Consider the following 24,981-nt stretch of genomic DNA (forward strand, 5'->3'; position numbering starts at 1 on the left):
TGAATTCTCGATTCTGCATCATATTTCATACCTTAATCCCCCTTCTCCACTTCATTGTCCCTGGGTCTCTTCTACCACCTAAGGTACTCACTTTCCCTGTTCCTCAGTCCCAACTGAGATGACCTCACCCTCTTCTGAAATCCTACAGCTCTTAAGATCAGTCCCACTTATTTTGTCACTGAACATAGTACTTCATGTTGTTAATTAACTTTTCTTGCTGGAATATTATATCTTACATTCAGTCATATTTTAAACTCTTAAATTCATGGACCATATCTTAACAGCCCTTCCATAACCTCAGATTAGGTATAAGACCCTTAGGTATAAGGCCCTTTTATAATCTCAGATTTTATATCTTTAGATGAATCCAGAATGTTTGCTTATTCCTCAAAAAAGATAACAGAAGAATTCATATTGTTATCTAAGGAATAAAGCTTAGAATAGTACCAATAATAATGCCAATTAAGAGCCAGCCAGGCACTGCAATAAGCTTCTAACCTACATTATTTAAGTAAATCCTTCAATAACACATACTATTATTCTCACTTTATATATGAGACAACTGTGAATAAGTAGAGAAGACAGGAAGTGAGAAATAGATCTTCTCTGAAGAGTGGAAAATGAGTTTTCACCACTAGCCACTCATTCCTTTGGGTTAGACTTTGCATTGAAATTATTACTGAGAGAGTAAGTAATTAGCTTGTTGACGGTATGTGGCTCCTGAGAGGAAAAGCAGAGATGAGGGGAGGGGTGAGGTGGAGAGAAGAGGGCAGAAGAGCAAACTGAGTTCCTGGCATTGGAGATAAACCTGCCTTTCTTAAAATAACTCACCAGTCTTTCCCCCTCTGTAATGGTTTTCTTGCTCTTCTGAGGCCACCATTTCATTTGTGTTGATTTTCCTGAAGCTTGTTTGGCTAATTTCTGTATCTCAGGCTAGAGGGTCATTTTTCTTTTTTGTTTTTGGGATGTGCACATGCGTGGCTTGTAGAATCTTAATCCCCCAACCAGGGCTCGAACCCACACCCCCTGCAGTAGAAGCATGGAGTCTTAACCACTGGACCTCCAGGGAAGTCCCTAGAGGGTCATGTTTTAAGTCACTGGTTTGCTAGGTATATCAGGGCCCAGTCACTCATTCCAGGACCTGTTATAAGCTCTGGCCTCACTATCTCTTCCTGTCCTAGAGGTCTATGGTTTGATGAATTTCAAATTGGCTGGAATGAACTGATATTAAACTCAAGTGAGTACTTCTAGTGAAAATCAAAGGCAAAGATTGTTAGACTAGATAAAAATATAACTATCTAATGCTTATATATGAGAACACACAAAAATGAAAGTAAAAACTTGGGAAAATATATACATAAACACTAACCAAAAGAAAATTGATAGCAGAAGAAGGCAAAAAATAATGCTAGAGATAAAGAGTGACATTTTCTACTGAAAAAACAGTCCATCTACCAAGATTATATAACAGTTCTGAATCTGTGTGCATCCAATAATATAGCCTCAAAAATATATAAAGCAAGGGCTTCCCTGGTGGCGCAGTGGTTAAGAATCCACCTGCCAATGCAGGGGACACAGGTTCGAGCCCTGGCCCGGGCAGATCCCACATGCTGCAGAGCAACTAAGCCCGTGCGCCACAACTACTGAAGCCCACGTGCCGTGCTCTGCAATAAGAGAAGCCACTGCAATGAGAAGCCCGCACACCATAACCAAGACCCAATGCAGCCAAAAATTAAAAAAAAATAAAATAAATTTATTAAAAATATATATATTTAAAGCAAAAAATGAGATAACTGAAGTAAGAATTAGACAAATCCATGATCATAGGGAAGATTTTAACTTTCCTTTTTCAATACCTAATAGAGGAAGCAGATGAAAGTCAATAGGAAAATGAAATAATTGAGTAACAAAAATAAACAGACACTAATTTATTATCATCTACAGAATACTATACTTAACAATGGAGGAACACGTGTTATTTTCAAATGCACATGGAATATTTCCAATGGCCATATGCTTGGCCATAAAGCAAATCTCAAAACAAATTTCAGTAGATTAAAATCATAACAACTGTATTGTCTGACCACAGTGAAATTAAGCTAAAAATCAACAAAAAATATAACTAGAAAATCTTCAACTGTTCTAAAACTGATCAATACGTTTATAAATAACTCATGGATAAAGGAAAAAAATCTAAACAGAAATGGGAAGTATTTTGAACTGGATGATAAGGAAAATAAATCATATCAAAACTTGTGAGATGCAGGTAAAGCTGTACTAGAGGAAAATTAATAATCTTAAATCCATATATTAGAAAACAAGAAAAGTTGAACACCAGTGATTTAAGTGTCCATCACAATTATCTTGGGATAAAAAGCAAACAGCAACAAACAAGTAAAAACAAAAAGAGTAGAAAGGAAATAATAAGGATAAGAGTAGAAATTAATGAAATTGCAAAGAAATGCACACTAGAGACTATTAATAAAGTCAAATATTCTCAAAAGAAAAAGAAAGAAAATTTAAAAATCCCTAATAAGACTGATCAAGATAAGAAAAAAAGGCACAAATCACTGATATTGGGTTTTAAAAATACCCCTATTTTTAATAGGGGTATTGCCTCAGATCCTACAAACATCACATAAAAGTAATATGAGGATATTACCTTAACTGATTCCGTATGTAGAATTTGCTACCATGAAGAGACCATGCTTATTATCTCAAGCAAATATTCAAGTCAATGTGGCAGTTATGTTTTGGGGGGTAAATATAAAAATTGGCCTTTATGTTGCTAAACTGAATTTTTTTTTTTTTTTAGTTTAGTTAGAGTGACTCAGTTCTACAATGTTTGAAAAACCCTGTGTAAACTGACCAAACTGAGTCTTTGTACATGCAAAACAGAAGACTAGACATTGGCCCCACAGTTATCCAAGACAATGGGCAGGGCTGCTGTAGTCCCAGTTGGATCCTTTCTGTGGGATAGCTAATTTGTAAATTTCCTCAGTTGTACATGCAGGTAAGAACATGTTTTATGTATATTTATAGCCTGTATCTAGTAGAATGAGTAGCATTTCACCCAGTGGAGGCAACATATGTGCAAAAGCATAGGGGCAGGAAATGGCATAGTATATTCGGGGAAGAGCAATGTTTCTGCTGCAGAGTAGGATATTTGAAGGAGTGCTGAGGGAGAAGCTGGCTGGACAGACAGGCTTGGTTTCATTTGTGAAAGGTCTTGGAACACACATCTTCCTGTACCTGCTTTATCAAAAAATTCCAAACATGGGTGTGATATAGGCAAACTTGTATTTCAGAAAGCACACAAGTTCATTCTTAGAACTTCTCAATCAAGTGAATATATGTCTTGTTTCCTTTCTTAGGTTATATGTAACAGCCATATGGAGCTCTCAAAATACTTTCAATTGATTAACTGGTTGATAGACTCTTTCTTTTATCAATAAACAAACAAACTTGTTTTATACAAAGTGCTGTGGAAGACCCAAGTATTAGTTTTCTTCCTGCAGGGGTTTACAATATAGTAATGAAATAACACTTATGCACATAACACAGGAAGAAAATGGACCGGGAGTAAAAGGACTTGAATTCTAGATACATCTCCTTCATTTTAGTTGTTTATAAAAACAAATATTTAATAAGCACCTATTATGTGTCAGATATCTGTTAAACTTTAGGTATGCACTGATGAGCAAAATAGTCATGGGATTTGAGTGTCCAATGGAGGATAAAGACATCAAACAATCACAAAAATTTATTCAACAAATTATTTGTTATTCAACAAATAATGTATTGAGAATCTAATATGTGTTAGATATTAGATATATTATATATATCTAATATATATATTAGATTCTATATATAGAATCTAATACTGTTCTAGGTACCTGAAACAATAATGCAAAGGCAGACAGATCTGTGCCCATACAGGATTTACATTCTAGTGGGAGAAGACAGAAAACAAACTCTAGATGTACAATAAATAAGTAATGTATATATCTTATTAGAAGGTGATATGTATTATGGAAAAAGAAATAGAAAGTCAGGTAAGGGTTTTTAGTAATGAGGAGGGGCTACAGATAGGAGTTGGGATGGGTTGTCATTTTACACAGGACAGTTAGAGTGGTCTCATTGAGAAGGGATGCATAAGCAAAAACTTAGAATTTTGGAGAGTTGACTATGCAGATAGCCAAGGGAAATGTATTCCCGGCAGAGGGAACAGCCAATGTAAAGATCCTAATATGGGAGCATTTTGGAGGGTTCCAGGCACAGCAACGAGGCCATATCCTCTGAAGCAGGGTAAGCAAGGGGGAGAAAAAGCAGATGTAGGAGAGTTTGTGTAGATATTATAGGACCTTGAGGGTCACTGTAAGGACTTTGGCCTTTCCTGAAAGAAATGGAGAACCATTATAGGAGTCTGAATAGGGAGAGAGATGATCTGATTTATGCTTTAATGGGATGACCGGTTCCATGTTACAACCTGTAATCATGATAGGTGTGTCCTGAAATGGGATAACAGGGGGACCAAATTTATAAAATACCTGTGTATTGGGCCCTAAGCTTAGCTAACCCCCTCAGACTCACTGGGTCATCTTGGTGCAGATCTGGTAGCATGCGGTATATATAAGCTCACGTTGTAGAATACTGTTCCTTGGAAGTGATGCAGAATGACACATAATCTTGTTGCAGAATGGCACGTAATCTAGAAGTGTTCTAGCAGTGAAGGCACATATTCTCAAAAGGAGCAATATCACCCCCAAAGGGGTGAAAATTGGTTCTTAAGGGACAAAAGCTTACTCTTTTTTTGTTGTATAAAGCACAGGTGTACATACAGTATGTAACAGATATGTAATATATTGGCAGTATTTTAATTTCATGGGAAAGATACCTAAAAAGGATCCTTTAGGGATGGGGTGGGAGTGGAAGTTTGTATGATCATAAAAAAGGTTGGAAAACACCGACTTAAGAAGGGAGTGAGTGGCAGGAAGATCACTGAGCTGGAGGTTAGGAAATCACAGCCAAAATCAGCTCCATCATTAACTCTCTTTGTGAACTTGGACCACTTGCTTCCCCTTTCTAGGTTCCAGCCTGCCTTCAAATGTAAAATCAGGTAGACTGTATGACCTTTTAGCTTTTCTCCAGTGCTAAAATTATGAGAAGGACTTGAGCTGGCTCTCCACTGAGTTATAAACACCGGATTATGGGAACTATGGTAATCTATCAGGTATTTGGACCCATCAAACCTCACCTTTCAATAAAAGAAAGGGATAGCATCAATAGACTTTAAAGTCTGTCTCTGGTCTCTTTCCCTTTATCTATTCTTTAAGCTATCCCAAAAGCTTGAATTCTAGAAATACTGCTTTACTTCGCTCCAGAAGATTCCTGGATGCAACATTGGAGGCAAGGGTACCATGATACCATGAAGTTTTGTCAATAAGATGCTCATCAGGGCTTCCCTGGTGGCGCAGTGGTTGAGAGTCCGCCTGCCGATGCAGGGGACACGGGTTCATGCCGCGGTCCAGAAAGATCCCACATGCCACGGAGCAGCTGGGTCCGTGAGCCATGGCCGCTGAGCCTGCACATCCAGAGCCTGTGCTCCGCAACGGGAGAGGCCACAACAGTGAGAGGCCCGTGTACCGCAAATAATAATAATAATAATAATAAGATGCTTTGGAACCTGTCAACCAGAGTTGCACTGCTTCTCAATTTTCACATGATTTCTAGACACTAAAGTCCCTTTACAATACATCTGGGTTGTCACTTCAAAGAGAACGATGTACATGATAGGTGAAGGGATGCAGGAATTAGCAGGATAGAGTACCAGGTTAAAAAACAAAGAGCCCGTGTATTCGTGGCATCTGTAGACGACATCAACTAGACAACTTTGTGCATACAGCTCTTTGCTTTAGAAGTCCTTTGAGGACAGAGAATGTATCTGCTAACTCAAATGTTTAGTGCTCAACTCAGTATCCTGTACATAAGAGGATCTTTGTGATGGTGTCTTGACTGTGATGATCACACAGGTTGAAGAGAAAAAAATAAAACTCAAAGCCATAAATCTTTGAGTCCCTTAGTTTGGGTGATTTGTACTGATGTGACCATAGACAAGAGCATTTATCTTCTTTTCCTTCTGTTATTTAATTTATTTAATCACCTAGTGGTGTTTCCAGATAAGCAACATAGACGGCATTCATTACGTAACTGGAGCATGTGTAGCACATTTATCATAGGGTATCAATACTCAAACAACTGTTTTGTGTAATGAATTCAGCTATTCATAGATGAGTTACTATTGTGAAGAATTCTGCTCCACTGAACTGCAGGGACTTCATGACTGTTGTCAATATTTGGAGGCAATTGGAAGAGGGAACACTATTTAGTGACAAATGGCTAAATATTCAGAATTTCAATGTATACTGGGAAGATAATTCAAGTCAACCTCTAGTTGATCTGAAGAATTTTGGAGTTACTGGCAATGAAGAAAACTATAGAGTCTGCTTGAAAATATCCTTAGGAGTGAAGGAATTAACTGAGTGTGTAAGCTTTATCTCATGTCCAATGGACTTGTGGTTTGCTGATTAAAGTCTCCGGTAAATAATTGTTAGAGACCTGTCATTGATAGCTGTTGCTAGTTGCTGTGTTTAAAAGCCCGTTGATTCTTCTGCAAGGTGATACAGCATCCTCTGTCCCTTTCCTTATTTCAGACTTACTCAGGTCTGCCTGCAAAAGGATCCACCAAATCAATAAACATGAATGATGAAGACTGCAGCACCATCTATGACAGAATCCCAAAAGAGAGGGCATATGAGGATTCGGACCAGCCAGCAGAAAACGGAGGTCCCCTTTACAATGGTGTCCATGAATACTTGAAGGCAGAAGACAATTTATGTGCCACTGAGTTGGAAACCCATGGGTATGACTCTGTGGCCATTTATGCTGTTGTTGGTCAGAAGGGCACCTCAGCCTCTTTTCAGCGAGAAACAGGAGAATACCTCCTGCCCAAAAAAGTATATCCTGAGGCTCAGCATCCTCAACCTGGGGAGCCCCAGGAGAATGGAAATGAGATGGAAGCAGATCTGCCTTCTCCTTCCAGCTTCACCATCCAGCATAGCAGAGCCTTCTCCGCCAGCCAGAACTCCCCTACCAGCTATTCTGATGATGATGTTTCAGAAGAAAACGAATCAGCTTCCACTAACCCTGAGGTTAACCTCTTTGTGAAGGTAAGGGCTGCCTCTGACACACACACCTGCACACACAGATGGTGTTTTATTTTGCTCTGAGTGACCAGGGAAAGATGCATGGTGTCATGGTCCTTGGGGGTCAATATATATTAAAGAGTAGGGCTGATGGAATGAGTTGTTCCATAGTTCACCCAGGACCGCTCAAAATTACAAGAATTGGTAAGTGCATTTAAAGTGTGTGTCTAATCATTGACTTCTCTATACCACAGGCAAAGCATTTTTTAAGAGTTCACTTATGAAGGAGCAGAAATTGTTGCTCATATTCTTTCCTTTGTGACAGACGTTAAGTGCATTTTCCTGTCTGGTTAAATTTCCTTCATCATCATGATTTTGAAAAACGAAACATGCTTGTTGAAGTCAAATCGATGGTCCTTCTTAACGTTTCTAAGGTCACAGATAGTACTTCGTATATATGGTCAATAAATGTTACCTCTGTCACCGAGCTTGCCCTTTTAGCACCAATATAGCTAAAATATCTGATTAGATAAAATGATTTCTCTAGTAGTAAGACACTTAGTGTCAGTGTTAATGTTTAACCCTTAGGATATTTAAACAAAGAACTTTGGTGATCTTTGTATTAGACTGATATTCTAATAAAGATGATGGTTATGAATATTGTCAAAACATAAAAATCATTTCAGGGCTAAACAAATCATCTTTATAGATCAAGATGGTGTTTTCCCCAACATTCCCCACCCAAATTCATATTTACACAAATTTTTATGTGAAGGCAACAAAAATGATTACTCTATGAACCTATACAAACCCCAGTCCACACTCATTTCTCCCCTTTCTGGTTTCCAATTAACTCCTTTAATGAAATGCACTTTATTTTCTAATTTAATACATAATTCTTTTCTATTTTTCTCTAGCTGTTTGGTGTATAAATCGTCTCCTTTATGCTACCACAAGGTCCTTTTCAAAAGCACCAAGAGCGTTTGGTTCACATTTAGGTACCTGGCAAAACTTGCCTGGGATTTTGTTGAGCATTTGGGAGAAAGAAGGGTGTGTAGACAGAGCCCTTGCTCTCAAGAAATAACAATGCAGTACAGGAGACAGACTTGCACGTTGTGAATTTTGGTGAAATGGAGGAGTGAGAGAGCGTTGTGCTGTGGGTATTCTGGGAACGCCCAAGGGTGAACGAAGGAGTAAGGGAAGGCTCCACAGAGGAGGTGACGTTCAAACAGGTGCATTCAAGCAGCATTCCAGCCATTATATTCACATGGCCATTGTGTTCATTTCAAAAAAAAAAACCCCACCTTTTTAAAAGTGGGAACTAGGTGTATTTTCCTCAAGACAGAGGCATCCCTGCAACTTCCTGCAAGAGACAAGATGAATCAATCATCATCGTCATGATCATCATCATCATTATGGGCACATCAAACCATTATTTGCATGTTTGGCAAAGTGTCGATTTCATCAGAAATTAGGCTGCCACTGTTGAACCATACAGAAGTAGGAGGAAATAGAAGTGTTGGCATTTCTAGCTGGTACCAGCTAGGAAAAACTACTTGATGGTACCATGTGGTTCCTAAGTTATTTAAGATCTGTAGTTCCCTAAAGTAAATATTGGATCTAATTAGCTCTTTACATTTTAGTATAATTATAGTATAATTTTGTTAACTAAGGGGTCGTAGAATGTACCATCAACCTCAGCTCCTCTGTGTGAGCTCCTTTTTAGAGATTCTCAGCATCACTCAGTGAGAAGAGGGGCAGTCATAATCCTGGCTTCTCCACCCCCAGCCCACCTCCACTGTGGTCCTTTACTCAATGAGGAGGGAAATGCATAATATAAAAACAGGTGATACAGGGCTGCAGGGCTTGTGTGGGAGTGGAGGGCGTGCGTGTGACCAGCCCAGGCTCCTCCCTCCTCCCAGCTCTGCAGAGGGGCTGCTGGAACCCCCGCATTGGACGGGGATCACCATCTTCCTAGCGGGCTTGTTGTTGGTGTTCTGGGGTTGTTCTCCTCCTGGGCTGCTTTGGTGTAGACCACTTGGGCTGCAGCTACACCTGTATTCATTTGTGTATGTTTCCACCTGTCTGGACAAGTCAGAGAAAATGTCATGCAGGTTAATAACTGTGTTCAACCAACTTTTTATTGAGGCTGGGCCATTTCAGGGTGTTGACCTGTTACTTACTTAGTTAAAGTATGTCATTTATTTATTCATTCAACAGAGAGTTATTGCGTCAGGTTCTGGGTGTACAACAATGAAGAAAACAAAGGCCTGGCTCCCCAGCACTTTGCATCATGGTGGGAGAAACAACAGACGGACAAATAGAGAAGTAAATGTAAAATATGCCGAGTGGTGATAGTGCCATAAAGAAACTTAAAACAAAACAACGGGTGTGTTAATTTCCTACTGCTGCCCTAACAAATTACTACAAACATAGTGGCTCCAAACCACACACATTTATTCTCCTACCTTCTGGAGATCAATTGGAAATGAGTCTTAAGGGGCTAAAACAAGGAGTCAGCAGAGCTGAGCTCCTTCCGGAGGCTCGAGGCGAGAATTCGTTCCCTCCCCTCTTCTAGAGATGGTCCTCATTCTTGGCTCATGGCCCATGTCACACGTCCCTTTCTCCCTGGCTTCCAGCTTCACCTTTTATTTTTTTGGCCACACCGTGCAGCATGCAGGCTCTTAGTTCCCCACAGAGATCGAATTCGTGCCCCCTGCAGTGGAAGTGCAGAGTCTTAACCACTGGGCCTCCAGGGAAGCCCCCAGCTTCGCCTTGCCTTCCAATCTGACTCCTTCTGCATCCCTCTTATAAGGAAACTTGTGAATAGTTTGGGCCCGCAAGATAATCCAGGTTAATCTCCTCATTTCCAGATCCTTAATTTAATCACTTCTACAAAGTCCCTTTTGCTTCAGAGTTTCTGGGAAGTAGAGCATGGGCCTATTTGGGAGCCATTGTTCAGCTTCCCACAGTGGGACGAGAATGATGCTGAGTAGGGGTGGGAGGAGTAGGGGTAGCCGGGGCGTGGGGGGCGGGGATGGTGGCGAGGGAGATAAGAGAGGTGAAGGTGGGCACAGGTCACGCCTAGGCCTGATGAGCCATTGACAGAGCTCCCACTTTTTTTTTTTTTTCGGTACACAGGCCTCTCACTGTTGTGGCCTCTCCCGTTGCGCAGCACAGGCTCCAGACGCGCAGGCTCAGCGGCCATGGCTCACGGGCCCAGCCGCTCCTCAGCATGTGGGATCTTCCCGGACCGGGGCACGAACCCGCGTTCCCTGCATCGGCAGGCGGACTCTCAACCACTGCACCACCAGGGAAGCCCAGAGCTTCCACTTGTACTCTGAGTGATAAGGGGAGTCATCAGAGGGTTTTGGAAGGAAAATTCTGGCTGCCTTTTTGATGATAGACTACAGCAGAGAAAGGGCAGAGGCAGGGAGGACAGGTTGGAGGCCCTTGAAAACTAGGCAGGGGAGGATGGTGGATTGGTCGATGGTGACAGCAGTGGAGCTGGTGCCAAGTAGATGGGGTTGTTGGGAAGAGAGAGCCCAGAGGTTTTGCTGGTGGGTCTGATGTGTAGGATCAGGAAGGGAAGGAGCTAAGTTTGACTCTAAGGGTTTAGACAAGAGCTATTGAGTGAATGGAGATGTTATTCTCACTTCACCTGTGGACCTCTTCTCCAGGAGCATATGATCCAGAAAATGTGTTCACAGTCATTCATATATCCATCCCTTCGTTCCTTCCTTCCTTCTTTCCAACATTTACAAGATACTTACTACGTGCCAGGTACTGGATGTAAGAGATGAACGCAGCACAACCCAAGTGCAACTGTCCTGTGGGCAAAGACAGAGAAACACAATTCTTGAAAATAATAAGAGGAAAGAAATAACTGCTTCTTGGTCATTGGCTGAGATCCAGTGAAGGAAAAGTCTCTAGTGAGAGCTGCAATTCATGTCGTAAGGCAACCAAGAGGAGATGTCAGTTCAGAATTTGCTGATAGGATTATAAGAATTTCTTGCTGCTTTCTGCTAAAATTGAAGGACCTGTAGACAGTTTCCTAATTGTGTGTGTGTGTGTGTATGGAAGAGAAACAAAGAGAGGGACGAGAGGGACAGAGACTGAGGGAGGAAAGGAGATAGAGATATAGATGGAGATAAGAGAGATAAGAGATAGAGAGGGAGATGGAGAGGGAGAGGGAGAGAGAAAAAATATTCTGGTATTTAACACAAAGGAAAAAAGGTATTCTGACGATGACAGTTGCAAAGAAAAATGGTACAAATGAACACCATTTGTCCTGCACATAATTGATGTCATTGATTATGGAAGGCAGTATATATATGTATGCTGTAGAGCATGTTTTCAAGTCAGGTTGCATGGTTTGAATCCTGGCTTAGCAAATTAATTTCTCTTAAATTGTTTACCACTTTTCTCATGGGTAAAATGGATGTCATAATGATATGTTCCTCATAGGGTGGTTTTGAAGATTGAATAACAGGATCCATGTAAATTGCTTATTATAGTATCTGACGTATAGTAAATGCTCAATATTTAGGAGGCTAAATTATTATTGTTTATTGTGATAAATTTGAACCATCCATAAAATAATTTTTATTTTAGGCACCATGCCTTATAGTTAGTAGACATTATAAATGTTCTGTTATCTGATATTAATGTGATGGTGTAATATTGTGGAAAGAGCACTGGTCAGGAAATTCTAACACGACTTTGTCAATGATTCACTATGAAACATTCTTGGACCTAAGTTTCCTCATCTCTGAAATGCAGTCCATTCCAGCTCTTACAGTCTTTGACCAGGGTGTGTGGCTCCAGCTCTGTATCAGTGTCACATGTCTGGCACCATCTATTATCCACTTGAGCAGACCACTTGATAGTAATTAGGGTCTCTAGATTAGGGTGTGGTAGGGAGGGCCAGCAGGAAATCAACATGCCTTTCCACCCTCAGCTCACGTGAAGCCTGTCCCTTGGAAAGCATCCTCAGGGTCTATCTCTGATTAGGCACTCACAGAGTCCCCATGTAGAGTTGCACAGGTTGTGCAGTGAGCAAAGTTAGGGGGCCCCATCCACAGAAAATATAAATGGCGTCCTTCTAGAGTCAGGCAACATATGAGCCCTGATAAATGTTTCTTAGACTCATAGCCTGGAGTATTTTTGTCTAAAAGAGTGACTCCCTATAATTTGGTTCAGCATAATGGAAAGAGTCACAGAATTGTTAGTAGAAATTGTTATTATTGCTGTAGCACAGGAGCCTGATGCTGTTCCAGGGGTCACGGTATCCAAATAGAGTATTCAACCTAATCCATGGGCTGTTAGAATACTGTAATTAGGATAAAAAATATTTAGCAATATTTCTATTTAACCTAGTCCTCTTAAATGTTATTTTATATATTTCATCACATGTACAGTGTATTCTTGCAGTAATACATTAATATAATTTGTAAATGAATAAATATATATATATTGTGGGTAAATGTTTAAGTTCTGTATTGAGAGGGATGCTCAGTTCTTACACTCTTATTGACTCATAGGCTTTCCTTCCTTTTCTGCCACCACCTGGGGTCTGAGACTCTTTTCTCAGCCAAGAACAAGTGAGAATAGGTTCCCTCACCTCCTGGGTCCTTCCTGGGAGTTTTCATAAGCAACACGCTGAGTCCATTTGCTTTGGAGGCAAACAAAAATTCACCATCTCAGTCAAGGAACTAAGAAATCGCATTGAGGAAATGAGGGACATGCAGCTAGATTTGCATGTTGAGATCTGATTCAGGTGAGGAGAAGTGGGGATGTGCCAGGCGGTGGTCTCAGCAAAGGCACAGCAAATATGCACGTATATGTGAGGAGATATATTTGGCTGGAATGGAGGGAAGGTCCACACTGGTACAGAGCAGAGGCTGAGGTTGAAGAACCAGGAGTACAGTCTTTTTTTTTTTTTAATCATATCTTTTATTCTCCTATTATCTTTGGGTTTTTGCTGTTGGTTTGTTTATTGAAGTAGGTTGATTTACAATGTTGTGTTAGTTTCAGGTATACAGCAAAGTGATTCCGTTATACATACATATATAATTTTTTTCATATCCTTTTCCCTTATGGGTTATTACAAAATATTGGGTATAGTCTTTCATGGCAAACTGAGCAGCTTGGATTTTATCATGAAGGCAACCGAGTGTAACAGGATGTTTTGGAAGAGAATATCATTAGCGAAGTAATGTTTAGGGTGATGGATAAGCAAATTAAAAAGCATTTCCACCTGTTGGTGTAGAACAGGACAAAACAGACATCTACCAACTTTCATTTATAAGATTAGTTCAAGCATTTGAATGTAAATACATTGTGTAAAATGACTATCTCCTTTTTCAGTTATTTATTCATTCAGCTGTCTGTCTGAATATGTCCAAGTATTTAGATCCTTGATTTCATACAAATTTCTGGAAAAAGTTACCAAATGTGATGCTGATTTATATACTATCTATATGGGTATCTAGGTACTTTATATTTGGTTGGGGGAGAGGGATAATGTGGATTTGGCACAAAGTTGTTTTTGTTTGTTTTTTTTTTGTGGTACGTGGGCCTCGCACTGTTGTGGCCTCTCCCGTTGTGGAGCACAGGCTCCGTACGTGCAGGCTCAGTGGCCATGGCTTACGGGCCCAGCTGCTCTGAGGCATGTGGAATCCTCCTGGACTGAGGCACGAACCCGCGCCCCCTGCATCGGCAGGCAGACTCTCAACCACTGCGCCACCAGGGAAGCCCTGGCACAAAGTTTTGATTGATGCTGTTTTAGTACAGTTCCCAATAAAAAAATGTGTTTGTGAGGTCTGTCTTAGCCTGGCTGGACTACTCAAAAGTTTTACATTTAGATGCCTGGAGATAGCTGGAGCCCTGCAAGGGGCTTCCTGTTCACAACCCCTAGGAACAGCCTGCTCTCATGTCAGTAATAAGCACACATCAAATATGTCCTTGGAAACATTTGTGAGAAGGTGGAAGTCTGAGCCTGTTGCATGTGCCCAACTATGCTTTCGTGGAACCCTTGAAACATAGGAATATGGAACAAGGGGCAGGTTTGAACAAAGATTTCTACTTCTTGTCATAATGTCCTCTTAATTAGGGTACTGGGAACAATCAAGTCCAAATTTTATTCAAAATCACTTTCTAGGTGCCCGTGTGAACTACTCTGCTCTGTGAATCTATGCCATCAATCGAAGAGAGAACAGAATCCTAGTGCTATAACAAGAATATTGAAAACCAGATGAGTCAAGTAACTTGCCCAAGGCTGATGGTAAATTGCTAGCAAAGCCAGGGCTTTGACCAGCCCGCCACTTCCAGGGGACTTTCCTTCCTATTGGCATTCCTAGCCTGGGTGCTGGGTGCTCATGAATGTGCTACAGGAGGTTCAGGAACATTCTAAAACTCCATGCAAATTTTTTGTGGAAGATGCTTCCAGGAGGGTCCATGAACTCTTGCTGTTGTCTATCTCTGTGATGCATTCTGCTTCCCTACCTGGGTCCTCATGCTTTGTGTCTCCATGTGGGAGGGGGAGAATGACTGAGCAGCCCAACTAACTTCTGTCCTTTCTGTGGTGTCAGCCGCTTGCTCTAAGCCTTTTAGCAACTTGAGAAACCATGGGAAGGAACACTGACAAAAGAGTAATAAAGATGCATTACCTGAATCATCATGGGGGGATTATGTCCACTCTGAAAAGGAAGGTGATGTGATATTCTGAAATAAATACCACCAAATTAGAATCCACCTATTTTCCAAGGGAAATTTTGGACATTTTTTCCCCAGAGGGACTGCAAACTTAATGTCAACTCAACCACACCTCATCCCACCACCTTGGTGGGCAGTGTCACCAATTGTACAAGCTAAAACGTTTTAGTAACTTAGATTTCTGCTTCTTTACTGCCCAACATTCCAGTCAATTTCACCTCCTAAAGTGTTCTCATCTCTCCATCTTGGCCACCATTGGCCAAGGTCATCTTGACCACAGTTATTCAACTTGTCGCTCTGCCTCTAGAATTATCTTCCTCCTAAGAAGCCCCACATAGTCACCAGAATGGCATCTGAACACACCATTCTCTGTTTCAAGCTATACAGTGGCTCCCCACTGCCCCCAGGAAAAAGGCTGGCATGAGAGAATGTACAGAAAGGTTTTCATGCCTCATCAGGCTTTTAGCCAAGACCTCATCGCCTGCTATTCTTCACTCACCCTTTGCCTTGAAAAATGTTGACTTGTATTTCCCTGCATACTTCATGCCATTTCATGACACTGGGTCTTTGCTCAAGCTGTTCTCTTTCAGTGCTCTCCCTTCCTGGGATAGCCTACCATCCTTTCAGAGCCAGCTGAGAAGTCACCTTTTCCAGAAGCTTTTCTTGGCCCCTCCAGGCAGGGCTGGGTTGGGTCTTACCTCAATGTACCAATCTGCTAGGGCTGCCATAACAAAGTACCACAGACTGGGTGGTACAAAGTACACAGAAATTTATTTTCTCTCAATTTGGAGGTTAGAAGTCTCCAGAATTCTCCAGGAGGCTAGAAGGCTAGAATCAAGGTGTGGCATGGTTGGTTTCTTCAGAGGCCTCTCTCCTTGGCTTGTAGATGCTGTCTTCCTCCTGTGTCTGCCCGTGGTCCTTCCTCTGTGTGGGTCTGTGTCCTAATTTCCTCTTCTTATAAGGACACAAGTCATATTGGATTAGGGGGTCCACTCTAATGATACCATTAGGATCACCCTAATGATCTCATTTTACCTTCATTACCTCATTAAAGACCCTGTCTCCAAATACAGTCACATTCTGAGGCACTAGGGATTAGGATTCAACATATGAATTTTGGGGAGACATAACTCAGCCCATAACACTTAATGTTATAATTCTCTCACTGAAGGAGCATCTGTCTTTTATCCATTTTCATATACACTGTCCATAGCTACTTAAATGATGATTGAATTAGGAAGGAAGGAGGGGATCAGTTACTCCTAGGGAGCCTCAGGGCAATGGGGGGAGGAGGAAGCCTTGTCCCAGTGGCCTGCAGCTATAATGAGAACGGTGCTCCAAGCCCCTGTGTTAGTCTCATAGAGCTGCTGTAACAAATTACCATAAACTTGGTGGCTTAAAACAAAAGGAACTTATTCTCTCATGGTTCTAGAGGTCAGAACTCTGAAGTCAAGGTATAGGCAGAGTCACACTCCCTCTGACAGCTTTAAGGGAGAATCCTTCCTGCCTTTTCCAGTTTCTCGTGGCTCCTGGCATTCCTTGGCTTATGGCTGCATCACTCCCATCTCTGCTTCCATCATCACATGGCCTTTTCTCCTGCATCTCTGTATCTGTTTTCTCTTCTCTTCTTTTATAAAGACTTGTTAATGGATTTAGGACCCATCCTAATCCAGCATGATCTTATCTCAAGATTCTTCATTTAATTACTCTACAAAGACACTTTTTCCAAATAAGGTCACATTTACAAGTCTGTTTGGGCATAGCTTCGGGGAGGGAGGAACACTTCAACCCACTACATACAGTCCCTGAAGGTAGGACTGAGTTGAGTTGAAGCATGGGAACTCTGGACATGGACAGCTACTCCTGGGATCCACATATCCCACCCAATGCAAGGGGTTCTATGAGAATTCAGTGGACTGTTTGCACCTTCATCTCATTAGCTCTGCAGCATTCATGAGACTGCCTGGCACGTGCCTAGCATCACCCTGAAGTTGGGCAGGAAGCCAGCCACTGAGTGCTTAGTGTCATTTGCTGGGCTTAGAAGGGACATTTGAGTCCAAGGACTTGAGGATTCCCACAGCGGTTGGTGTGAAACAGTGTAAGGAATGGCCTTCAGAAATAGTGTTGCCATAGCTAATTCAACATGTCCTGGTTCCTGGGTCTAGCTTTGTGGTTCTGCATCTATATAATTGACCAAACACTGTTCTGACAATAGACATGAAAGCCAGATCAAACACAGTGACCAAGAAAATGTGAGTAGTGTCAACACTGGGAGAAAGAATGTCAACTGACTGGGATGGGGCTGACAATCAGAATATTTGGGGAGAGGGACAGTGACATGGATGATGGATCCTTTTCTGGACTCCCATTGTTTAAAGGGTAACTCACCAGACTGTCAGCTCCTTGACAGAATGGATGATGTCTTTCTTATTTCCACAATGCATTGTCCTGTGGGGTGCTGGGCTTGTTGTAAGGGGCTCCATAAATGTTGGACAAACTGAACTGACCCTTCATGTAGGCTTCACCCAGTGCTCTCTAGCCACATCTTACTCACCTGTGTTTGTACTTCCACCATTAGTGTGGAGGCTGGCCCATAACCATAAATATTTTTCAAATTGACTTAAACTGAACGTGTTATGGGAAAAGTAGTTAAGTTCATTTTTGAAGGGAAAGCTTATTAGTGTATTCTGGGAAATGTGATCAGCATTTTCAAGCAAAGGCCCTATGTCCCTGCATCCATTGATGGGGGATGGTGTATGGGGGAATGGTGAGTCATGGTAAGAAGCCAGCTGATATGGGGGAGAAAAGAGAAGGAGAAATTCATATTACCTGAAAGTTTTCTTTGAACTATGTGCTGTAAATCACCTGCTTAATCGAAATTATCTCTGTAATAGGACTTAGGATCAAGGTCTGCATCTGGATTCTGACACTGGGTAACCACGCAATGTTGGGGAAGTCGTTTGCACTCTCTGGGCCTTAGATTTCTCAACTGTAAAATAAACAGTTGGAATAAGTTGAGCCCAAGAGCCCCCACTGGTTCTAACATGCAGAGCGTGGACGCTTCATTCTCCCCTACAGTAAAATAGTCTCCCTCCCACGCCCCCACCACACACACAGCTTAAATTTATATTATCATCAGGTTCTATGAACTATATACTGAACATACTCTTAGACAGCCCCGTGACTTGTTAAATGGGGGAAAAGGGAGATAGTGAGTAACAAAGAAAAAGATGTTCTCACACAGAAACAGGATTTTGACTCAACTCATATTGAATAGTAACAGGTTTTGGAGCCCAGTTGACTCTTCTCCCCTTTTGAATAGGTTTACCATTTGCATGGTTCAAAATTTGAAAGGTACAAAAGATAGTCTCTCCCCCACCGTACTCCTTCAGACATCACATTTCCATTTTCTGAGGCGATTTATTCTAAACTTTCATGTATGTGCTTCCTGAGACATTTTACACATATCCTGGCAAATATATGTATGTTTGTATATTCGAAATTATCTTTTTTCCCTTTTATTTAATACAGATGGTATTATACTATATATCCTATTATGTACCTTCCTTTTTTTTTTTTTTTTTTTTTTTTGCGGTACGTGGGCCTCTCATTGTTGTGGCCTCTCCCCTTGCGGAACACAGGCTCCGGACACGCAGGCTCAGCAGCCATGGCTCACGGGCCCAGCCGCTCCGTGGCATGTGGGATATTCCTGGACCGGGGCACGAACCCGTGTCCCCTGCATCAGCAGACAGACTCTCAACCACTGCGCTACCAGGGAAGCCCAGCATAATGCTTTTGAATTCATCCATGTCAGTACATATATCAGCAGGTGGTTCCTTTTTATTACTGAGTAGTATTCCACTGTGTGAATATACCACAATTCGTTCATTCATTCAGAAGTTGATGAACATGGGTTCTTTCCCAGTTTTTGGCTATTATTAATAAAATGGCTATAAACATTCACATATAAGCTTTTGTGTTGATTGTGTTTTCATTTCTCTTGGTCAAATACCTAAGGGTGGAATTATTGGGTCATATGGTCAGTGAATGCTTAACCTCATTAAAAAAATCTTTCAAATTATTTTCAAAGTGGCTGTAAGAATTTATAAGAGATTTCTTGTTGCTCCTTTTCCAGTACTTGGTATTTTCAATCTTTTAAGTTTTAGGTATACTGATAAATATATAATGATCTTTCATGGCAGCTTTAATATACATTTTTTCTTATGACTAATAATGCTAAGCAACTTTTCATGTACTTACTAGCCATCATTAGATCTTCTTTGATGAAGTATCTGTTCAAATATTTTGCTTATTATTGTTATTTTAGCATTATCATATTATTGAATTTTAAGAGTTCCTTATATGGTCAAGGTACAATTTCTTTATCAGGTAAGTATTTTGGAAATAGTTTACAAAGTTACTTGACTTTTCATTTTCATAAGTGTCTTTTGAAGACTAAAGATTTTGATTTTGATAAAGTCCATTTATCAATTTTTTTTCTTCTATGGTTTGTGCTTTTTGTGTTCTAAGAAATATTTGTCTAGTTCATGGTCACAAAGATGTTCTCCTATATTTTCTTCCAGAAGTTTCTCAGCTTTAGGTTTTATATTTAGTTCTATGATCCATTTTGAGCTAATTTTCCATAGGGTGCAAATATGGCTTGCATCTATCTATCTATCTATCTATCTATCTATCTATCTATCTATCTATATCTAACTTTATCACAATCTCTCTCTCTTTCTGCAGCTCCATCCCTTCTGGTATTTAGATCTGTGAATTCTAGCTGCCTTGACCTTCTGAGACGCCAAACTCTGTTGTCTCCTCAACTCAGAAAGACCACCAGCCTCTATTTGGGTTCTATGCTATCTGTCTCCAATGTCTGAAAACCATCACTTTGTGAAGTTTGTCTGCTTTACTCATTGTTTAAAGAAATCTTCCAATTGTTAAGTGTAAATCTGGTTCCTTTTAATCCATGCTGGCCAGAAATGGAGGTTGTCAAAATTGACTTTAAGATCCTCATTTCACTTGGGTTGCTTCTCCTTTCTTTCCAAATATTGGCCCCTTAAAGTCAAGTTTGAATGGGAGTTTGGAATATAGCCATGAAGTTCAACTAGACTAAAGTCTAATGATTATGACATTAAAGTGATATAGTAGGAGTCAGCTATCGCAAGTATTTTGGCCTTCAGGCAAAGACTGCTTGCTGACCTTCCATCTTTCCATTTTCTTTTAAGACTATGTTGTCTTTTGCAAAGTGTTTATTTTGTACCTTAAGTTCTGAGTAATGACAAGACAGGAAAAAAATGTTCCAGCTAATCATTCACCAACATAAGTCATAAGACAATTCCATCTTCTCATCTTTTAACCTCTTACCATTCAAGCCTCTGATGATTCCCTGAGTTCCTTAGATGACCCTTGAAAAAGAGGTTGTCACTACTATCAAAAGGGAATCCTATATTAAAGAAAATTTTTTTTTAATTTATTTTTGGCTGCATTGGGTCTTCGTTGCTGTGCGCGGGCTTTCTCTAGTTGCAGTGAGCAGGGGCTACACTTTGCTGTGGTGCACAGGCTTCTCGCTGTGGTGGCTTCTCTTGTTGCGGAGCATGGGCTCTAGGCCTGCGGGCTTCAGTAGTTGCAGCATGCAGGCTCAGTAGTTGCAGCACATGGGACCTAGAGTGCGCAGGCTTCAATAGTTGTTCTGCACGGGCTCAGTAGTTGTGGCTCACGGGCCCTAGAGAGCAGGCTCAGTAGTTGTGGTGCATGGACTTAGTTGCTCCGCAGCATGTGGGATCTTCCCAGACCAGGGATTGAACCCATGTCCCCTGCACTGGCAGGCGGATTCTTCACCACCGTGCCACAAAGGAAGTCCCAGGAATCCTGTTTCTAAGCTACCTTCCAATACGCAGGCCCAGAGTGTCCAGAATGGATTAGTGTATAAACTGTATTGTGTACGTGGGAAAATGCACTGACTGGCAGCTCTGCTCCCGAGTGACACTCCCTTAAAAATATGAGATGACTCTCCCTGTGAGTGGAGCATGAAGTTTAGCCCTAAAACCAAATATTTTGTGTAATCTTGTGAGGTCAAAGATTAAGAACCTGGGTTTTAAGCCATGCCCCATTTTTATGCTTTATAAGCAGAACCTTCCTTCCATGAGCCTGTGGATTTGCAAAAGTGCTAGCCTCTGATTATTGCCTGGACTTGGCGCACAGCATTAACATGGCAACAGCTGAAATAAACAAGAGAATGCATTGTTTAGGAAACCACTAAGGTTCTGAGGTTTCAACAATAACAATTGCAGGGTAAATATGTAAGGTGGTAATGAATAACTGACCTGAGTGCCTTTTGTTAACTGGAGTACAACTGCATATTTTCTTCCCCCTACAGAAGTATTTTTGTCCTGTTCTCCTACGGTGCCAAGAAAGGAAAGAATTTGGTGGATAGTCTTTTTATATTTACAATAGCAACCCTCTATAAACTGGCTTGGTTCTTCTACAACCGTGCTATTCAAAACACTAGCCATTAGCCCTGTGTGGCTATTTAAATTTAAACTAATTTAAGTGAAAAAATCTTAAAAATGCTTTTCCTTAGTCAGGCTATCCGTATGTGGCTACTGGCTACTATATTGGAAAATACAGCTAAGGAACATTTCTAGCATCATAGAATGTTCTATAGGACAGTGCTACTGTAGAGTGGCCTGGGTTCAGCTGTGGCATGAAGACCAATCATTTATGTGGTCACAGGCCCTTCCTTGGGTCTATTCCCTTGTCTAAAAATAAGAGGCAGGTTGATTGCGTTTAGTGAGACAGAAGAGTGGTCATGCCCACAAAATAAAGAAATCACCAGTGAAATTTATTCTCATCGATAAATAGTATCTGTGCTACAAGTTCATATGAATCAGTTGGTTTAAAATGGCAACTGTTTAGGAAAAGCTCTACAACTCATTAACCAGCGCGTGTGAATCTCAGTAAATCTGTCAATAACCGTTGGCCATGCCCAAACCCACTGAAGGTGTCTCTGCGGCAATGTTACCCATCAAAGCTGCAGTAACATGGAGGACTGAAGATTCTGCCTCACCAGCCACTTGAGCCAAACATAGCATTAAGCCTGGAACCCAGGTACAGAGATCAAGGTCCTTCTCCTCAATCAAAACAACTTGCCACAGTAAAGCAGGGAGTGTTATCTGGGGTGGGGGTAGGCGGCTGCTTACTGAGAAGATATGAGGGTGAAGGCTGAGCAATTCTCTTGTAAGTGTGATGAGTTCTTATTCCATAATAAACATTGTATTGCTGCAAGAATGAGCTCAGGTCTATTGCCTGTTCCTTCCTGTGTATCCCTTTAATCCATCTCCAATAAACAGGTTGATGAGTCTTTATGGAGCCTGCACTGCACTTGGGGTGCAGATGCTGTGAGAGGTAGAAAAGCAGTCTAAGATGGGGGCCTTTTCTGTGAGGCTCTGACCTGCTGGCTAGAAGGAAGGATTAACACACACCATGAAGCATTTAGAAATTAATATGAGGGTTGAGAGAGAATCAGTTGCCAGAATACATGATGTATGGTATCAAATAAGCACTGAAGGTGTTCAGAGATGGAAGAGTGCTGGACTTATCAGGGAGGGCTTCATGGAAGGGGCAGACCTTAAACTTTGAAGGAAATGTAGGCACACAGGTTGCAGACAGAATGAAGGACAAGATGCCAGGCCTCAGCAATCACATCATCCTTCGCAATCCTATGTCACTGGGAGGCAGTTTAGCATAGTGGCTTACAGCAGAAAGCCTTGGAGCTAGACTGTGTGATTCACATCCTGATCCTGTCTCTTATTAGCTATGTAGACTTAGGCAATTTATTTAACCTTTCACTGGATTATTATGAGGGTGAAATAAGTTCATATATGTAAAAGTCTTAGGTACAAAATAAGCATCATATAACTATTAGTGGCCCCCTCCCCCTCCAATCTCTTTTTCTCAGGCCTTATTTGTTTTTACCTGTATTTCCATTGAATATCTCTTCTTTTAATAGAAGCCTCAGTAATTCATATTGACTTGATATTTCCCTGACTTTATTCAGTTTGGTTTTCCTGATTTCTAATTTTTGCAATAAGTAAATATACCTTATTTAGGTCAAACCAACCCACAGAATTGTCCTGGTGAATGCCTCAGTTTTTTTTTAATTCATTTTTTTGAAGTATAGTTGAATTACAATGTGTTAATTATTGCTGTACAGCAAAGTGACTCAGTTATACATATATATACATTCTTTTTCATATTCTTTTCCATTATGGTTTATCACAGGATATTGAATAGAGTTCCCTGTGCTATACAACAGAACCTTGTTGTTTATTCTGTATATACTGGTTTGCATCTGCTAATCCCAAACTCCAAGTCCTACCCTCTCCCACTTCCCTCCCCCTTGGCAACCACCAGTCTATTCTCTATGTCCCTGACTTTCTCTCTGTTTCATAGCTAGGTTCATTTGTGTCATATTTTAGGTTCCACATATAAATTATATCATATGGTATTTGTCTTTGTCTTTCAGACTCACTTCACTTTGTATGATAATCTCTAGTTTCTTCCATGTCGCTGCAAATGGCATTATTTCATTCTTTTTTATGGCTGAGTAGTATTCCATTGTATTGTATATATGTACCACATCTTCTTTATCCATTCATTCGTTGATGGACATTTAAGTTGTTTCCATGTCTTGGCTATTGTGAATAGTGCTGCTATGGACATAAGAGTGCGTGTATCTTTTTGAGTTATAGTTTTGTCTGGATATATGCCCAGGAGTGGGATTGCTGGATCATGTGGTAATTCTATTTTTCTGAGGAACCTCCAAACTGTTTTCCACAGTGACTGCACCAACTTATATTCCCACCAACAGTGTAGGAGGGTTCCTTTTTCTCCACACCCTCTCCAGCATTTGTTATTTGTAGACTTTTTAATGATGGCCATTCTGACCTGCATGAGGTGGTACCTCATTGTTGTTTTGATTTGCATTTCTCTAATAATTAGCAGTGTTGAGCATCTTTTCATGTGCCTACTGGCCATCTCAGTTTTGGGGTTTTTTTAATCAAAATATTCTTTTCATCAGAGCCCTGGGTAGAATTGAGTTAATCACCAAATTTGAGGCTGGGTCTTAATGTGTTTCCCAGGGTTATACCTAAATTATACAAGAGGGATTATTTGGTTTAGGAAGACATCTGTGCTGCATCAGTGTTCTTTCCAAACTCTTTGATGGCAAAGACTGGGCCTTTTCATCCTTGGATGCCCAGCCAGCATCTTGAATAGCACTTGCCATCTCCTAGTTGGTCCATGATGCCTGAATTAAATGGACTTCTTTTTGCAAAATGAGCTAGTGATGCTTAACTCCCCCTGGCTCCTATAGGATAGCATAATTCAATTCCATTCAATTCAATACATTTAATGAGCGTCCCCTCTGTGCCTGGCTTAGTGTCAGATGCTGGGATCCAGTGGTGAGCAAGTCAGGCACAGTCTCCCCTGTCATGGGATTAATGAGACCAGTCTATTATCTCTTTGCTTCTCCTAAGGGAAAGATATACAGAGGAACCTTGTAAAGCATTGCACTGCCCTTACAATCTCAGGGCACAACACCTTTAGCCAAAAAAAAAAAAAAAAAAAAAAAAAAGCAACCATTGAACTCAATCTGGATTATGATTGGCCAGAAGAGTTCCCATTCCCAGATGTGGCTGAGCTGTGCCCTGTAATGATGCTGAAGAGCATGTTGACCAGGATGTGACAATGAGGTGACTCTGGTTTGCCCAAGGTCTCAGTGGTTTCACAGCTTGAGATAAGGGAAGAATAGAATTTCTAAGCCTCACCTTCTAATTGGGATCCTGTTCACTTCTTATTGTGACCTCATCATAGCATTTATGAGATTTCCTATGAATTTAAACCCTCTGTATGTGTTAAATACCTCGTATAGTAGAATTATACAGTAAGTTTCACCATTTTTTAAATGAGAATAACAATATCTTCCTAGTAAGGTGATTGTGAAGATTCCAACTAGACATGGAAAACATTCTACACATGCATAGAGCAGGCACTC

The 24,981-nt window shown here is 40.9% G+C and overlaps 1 protein-coding gene across 1 annotated transcript in view; it reads left to right on the top strand.

Annotated features, from left to right (window-relative positions):
* Positions 1–6,758: 6,758 nt before the first annotated feature.
* CLIC5 (chloride intracellular channel 5) overlaps positions 6,759–24,981 on the top strand; it is a 160,134-nt gene continuing 141,911 nt past the window's right edge. The window contains exon 1 of the mRNA XM_060109968.1: positions 6,759–7,229. Coding sequence (XP_059965951.1) covers positions 6,759–7,229 — 471 coding nt within the window. The remainder of the gene's footprint in view (positions 7,230–24,981) is intronic.

The sequence above is a fragment of the Mesoplodon densirostris genome, chromosome 10 (assembly GCF_025265405.1).
Source record: "Mesoplodon densirostris isolate mMesDen1 chromosome 10, mMesDen1 primary haplotype, whole genome shotgun sequence".
In the NCBI taxonomy this organism is placed as follows: Eukaryota; Metazoa; Chordata; class Mammalia; order Artiodactyla; family Ziphiidae; genus Mesoplodon; species Mesoplodon densirostris.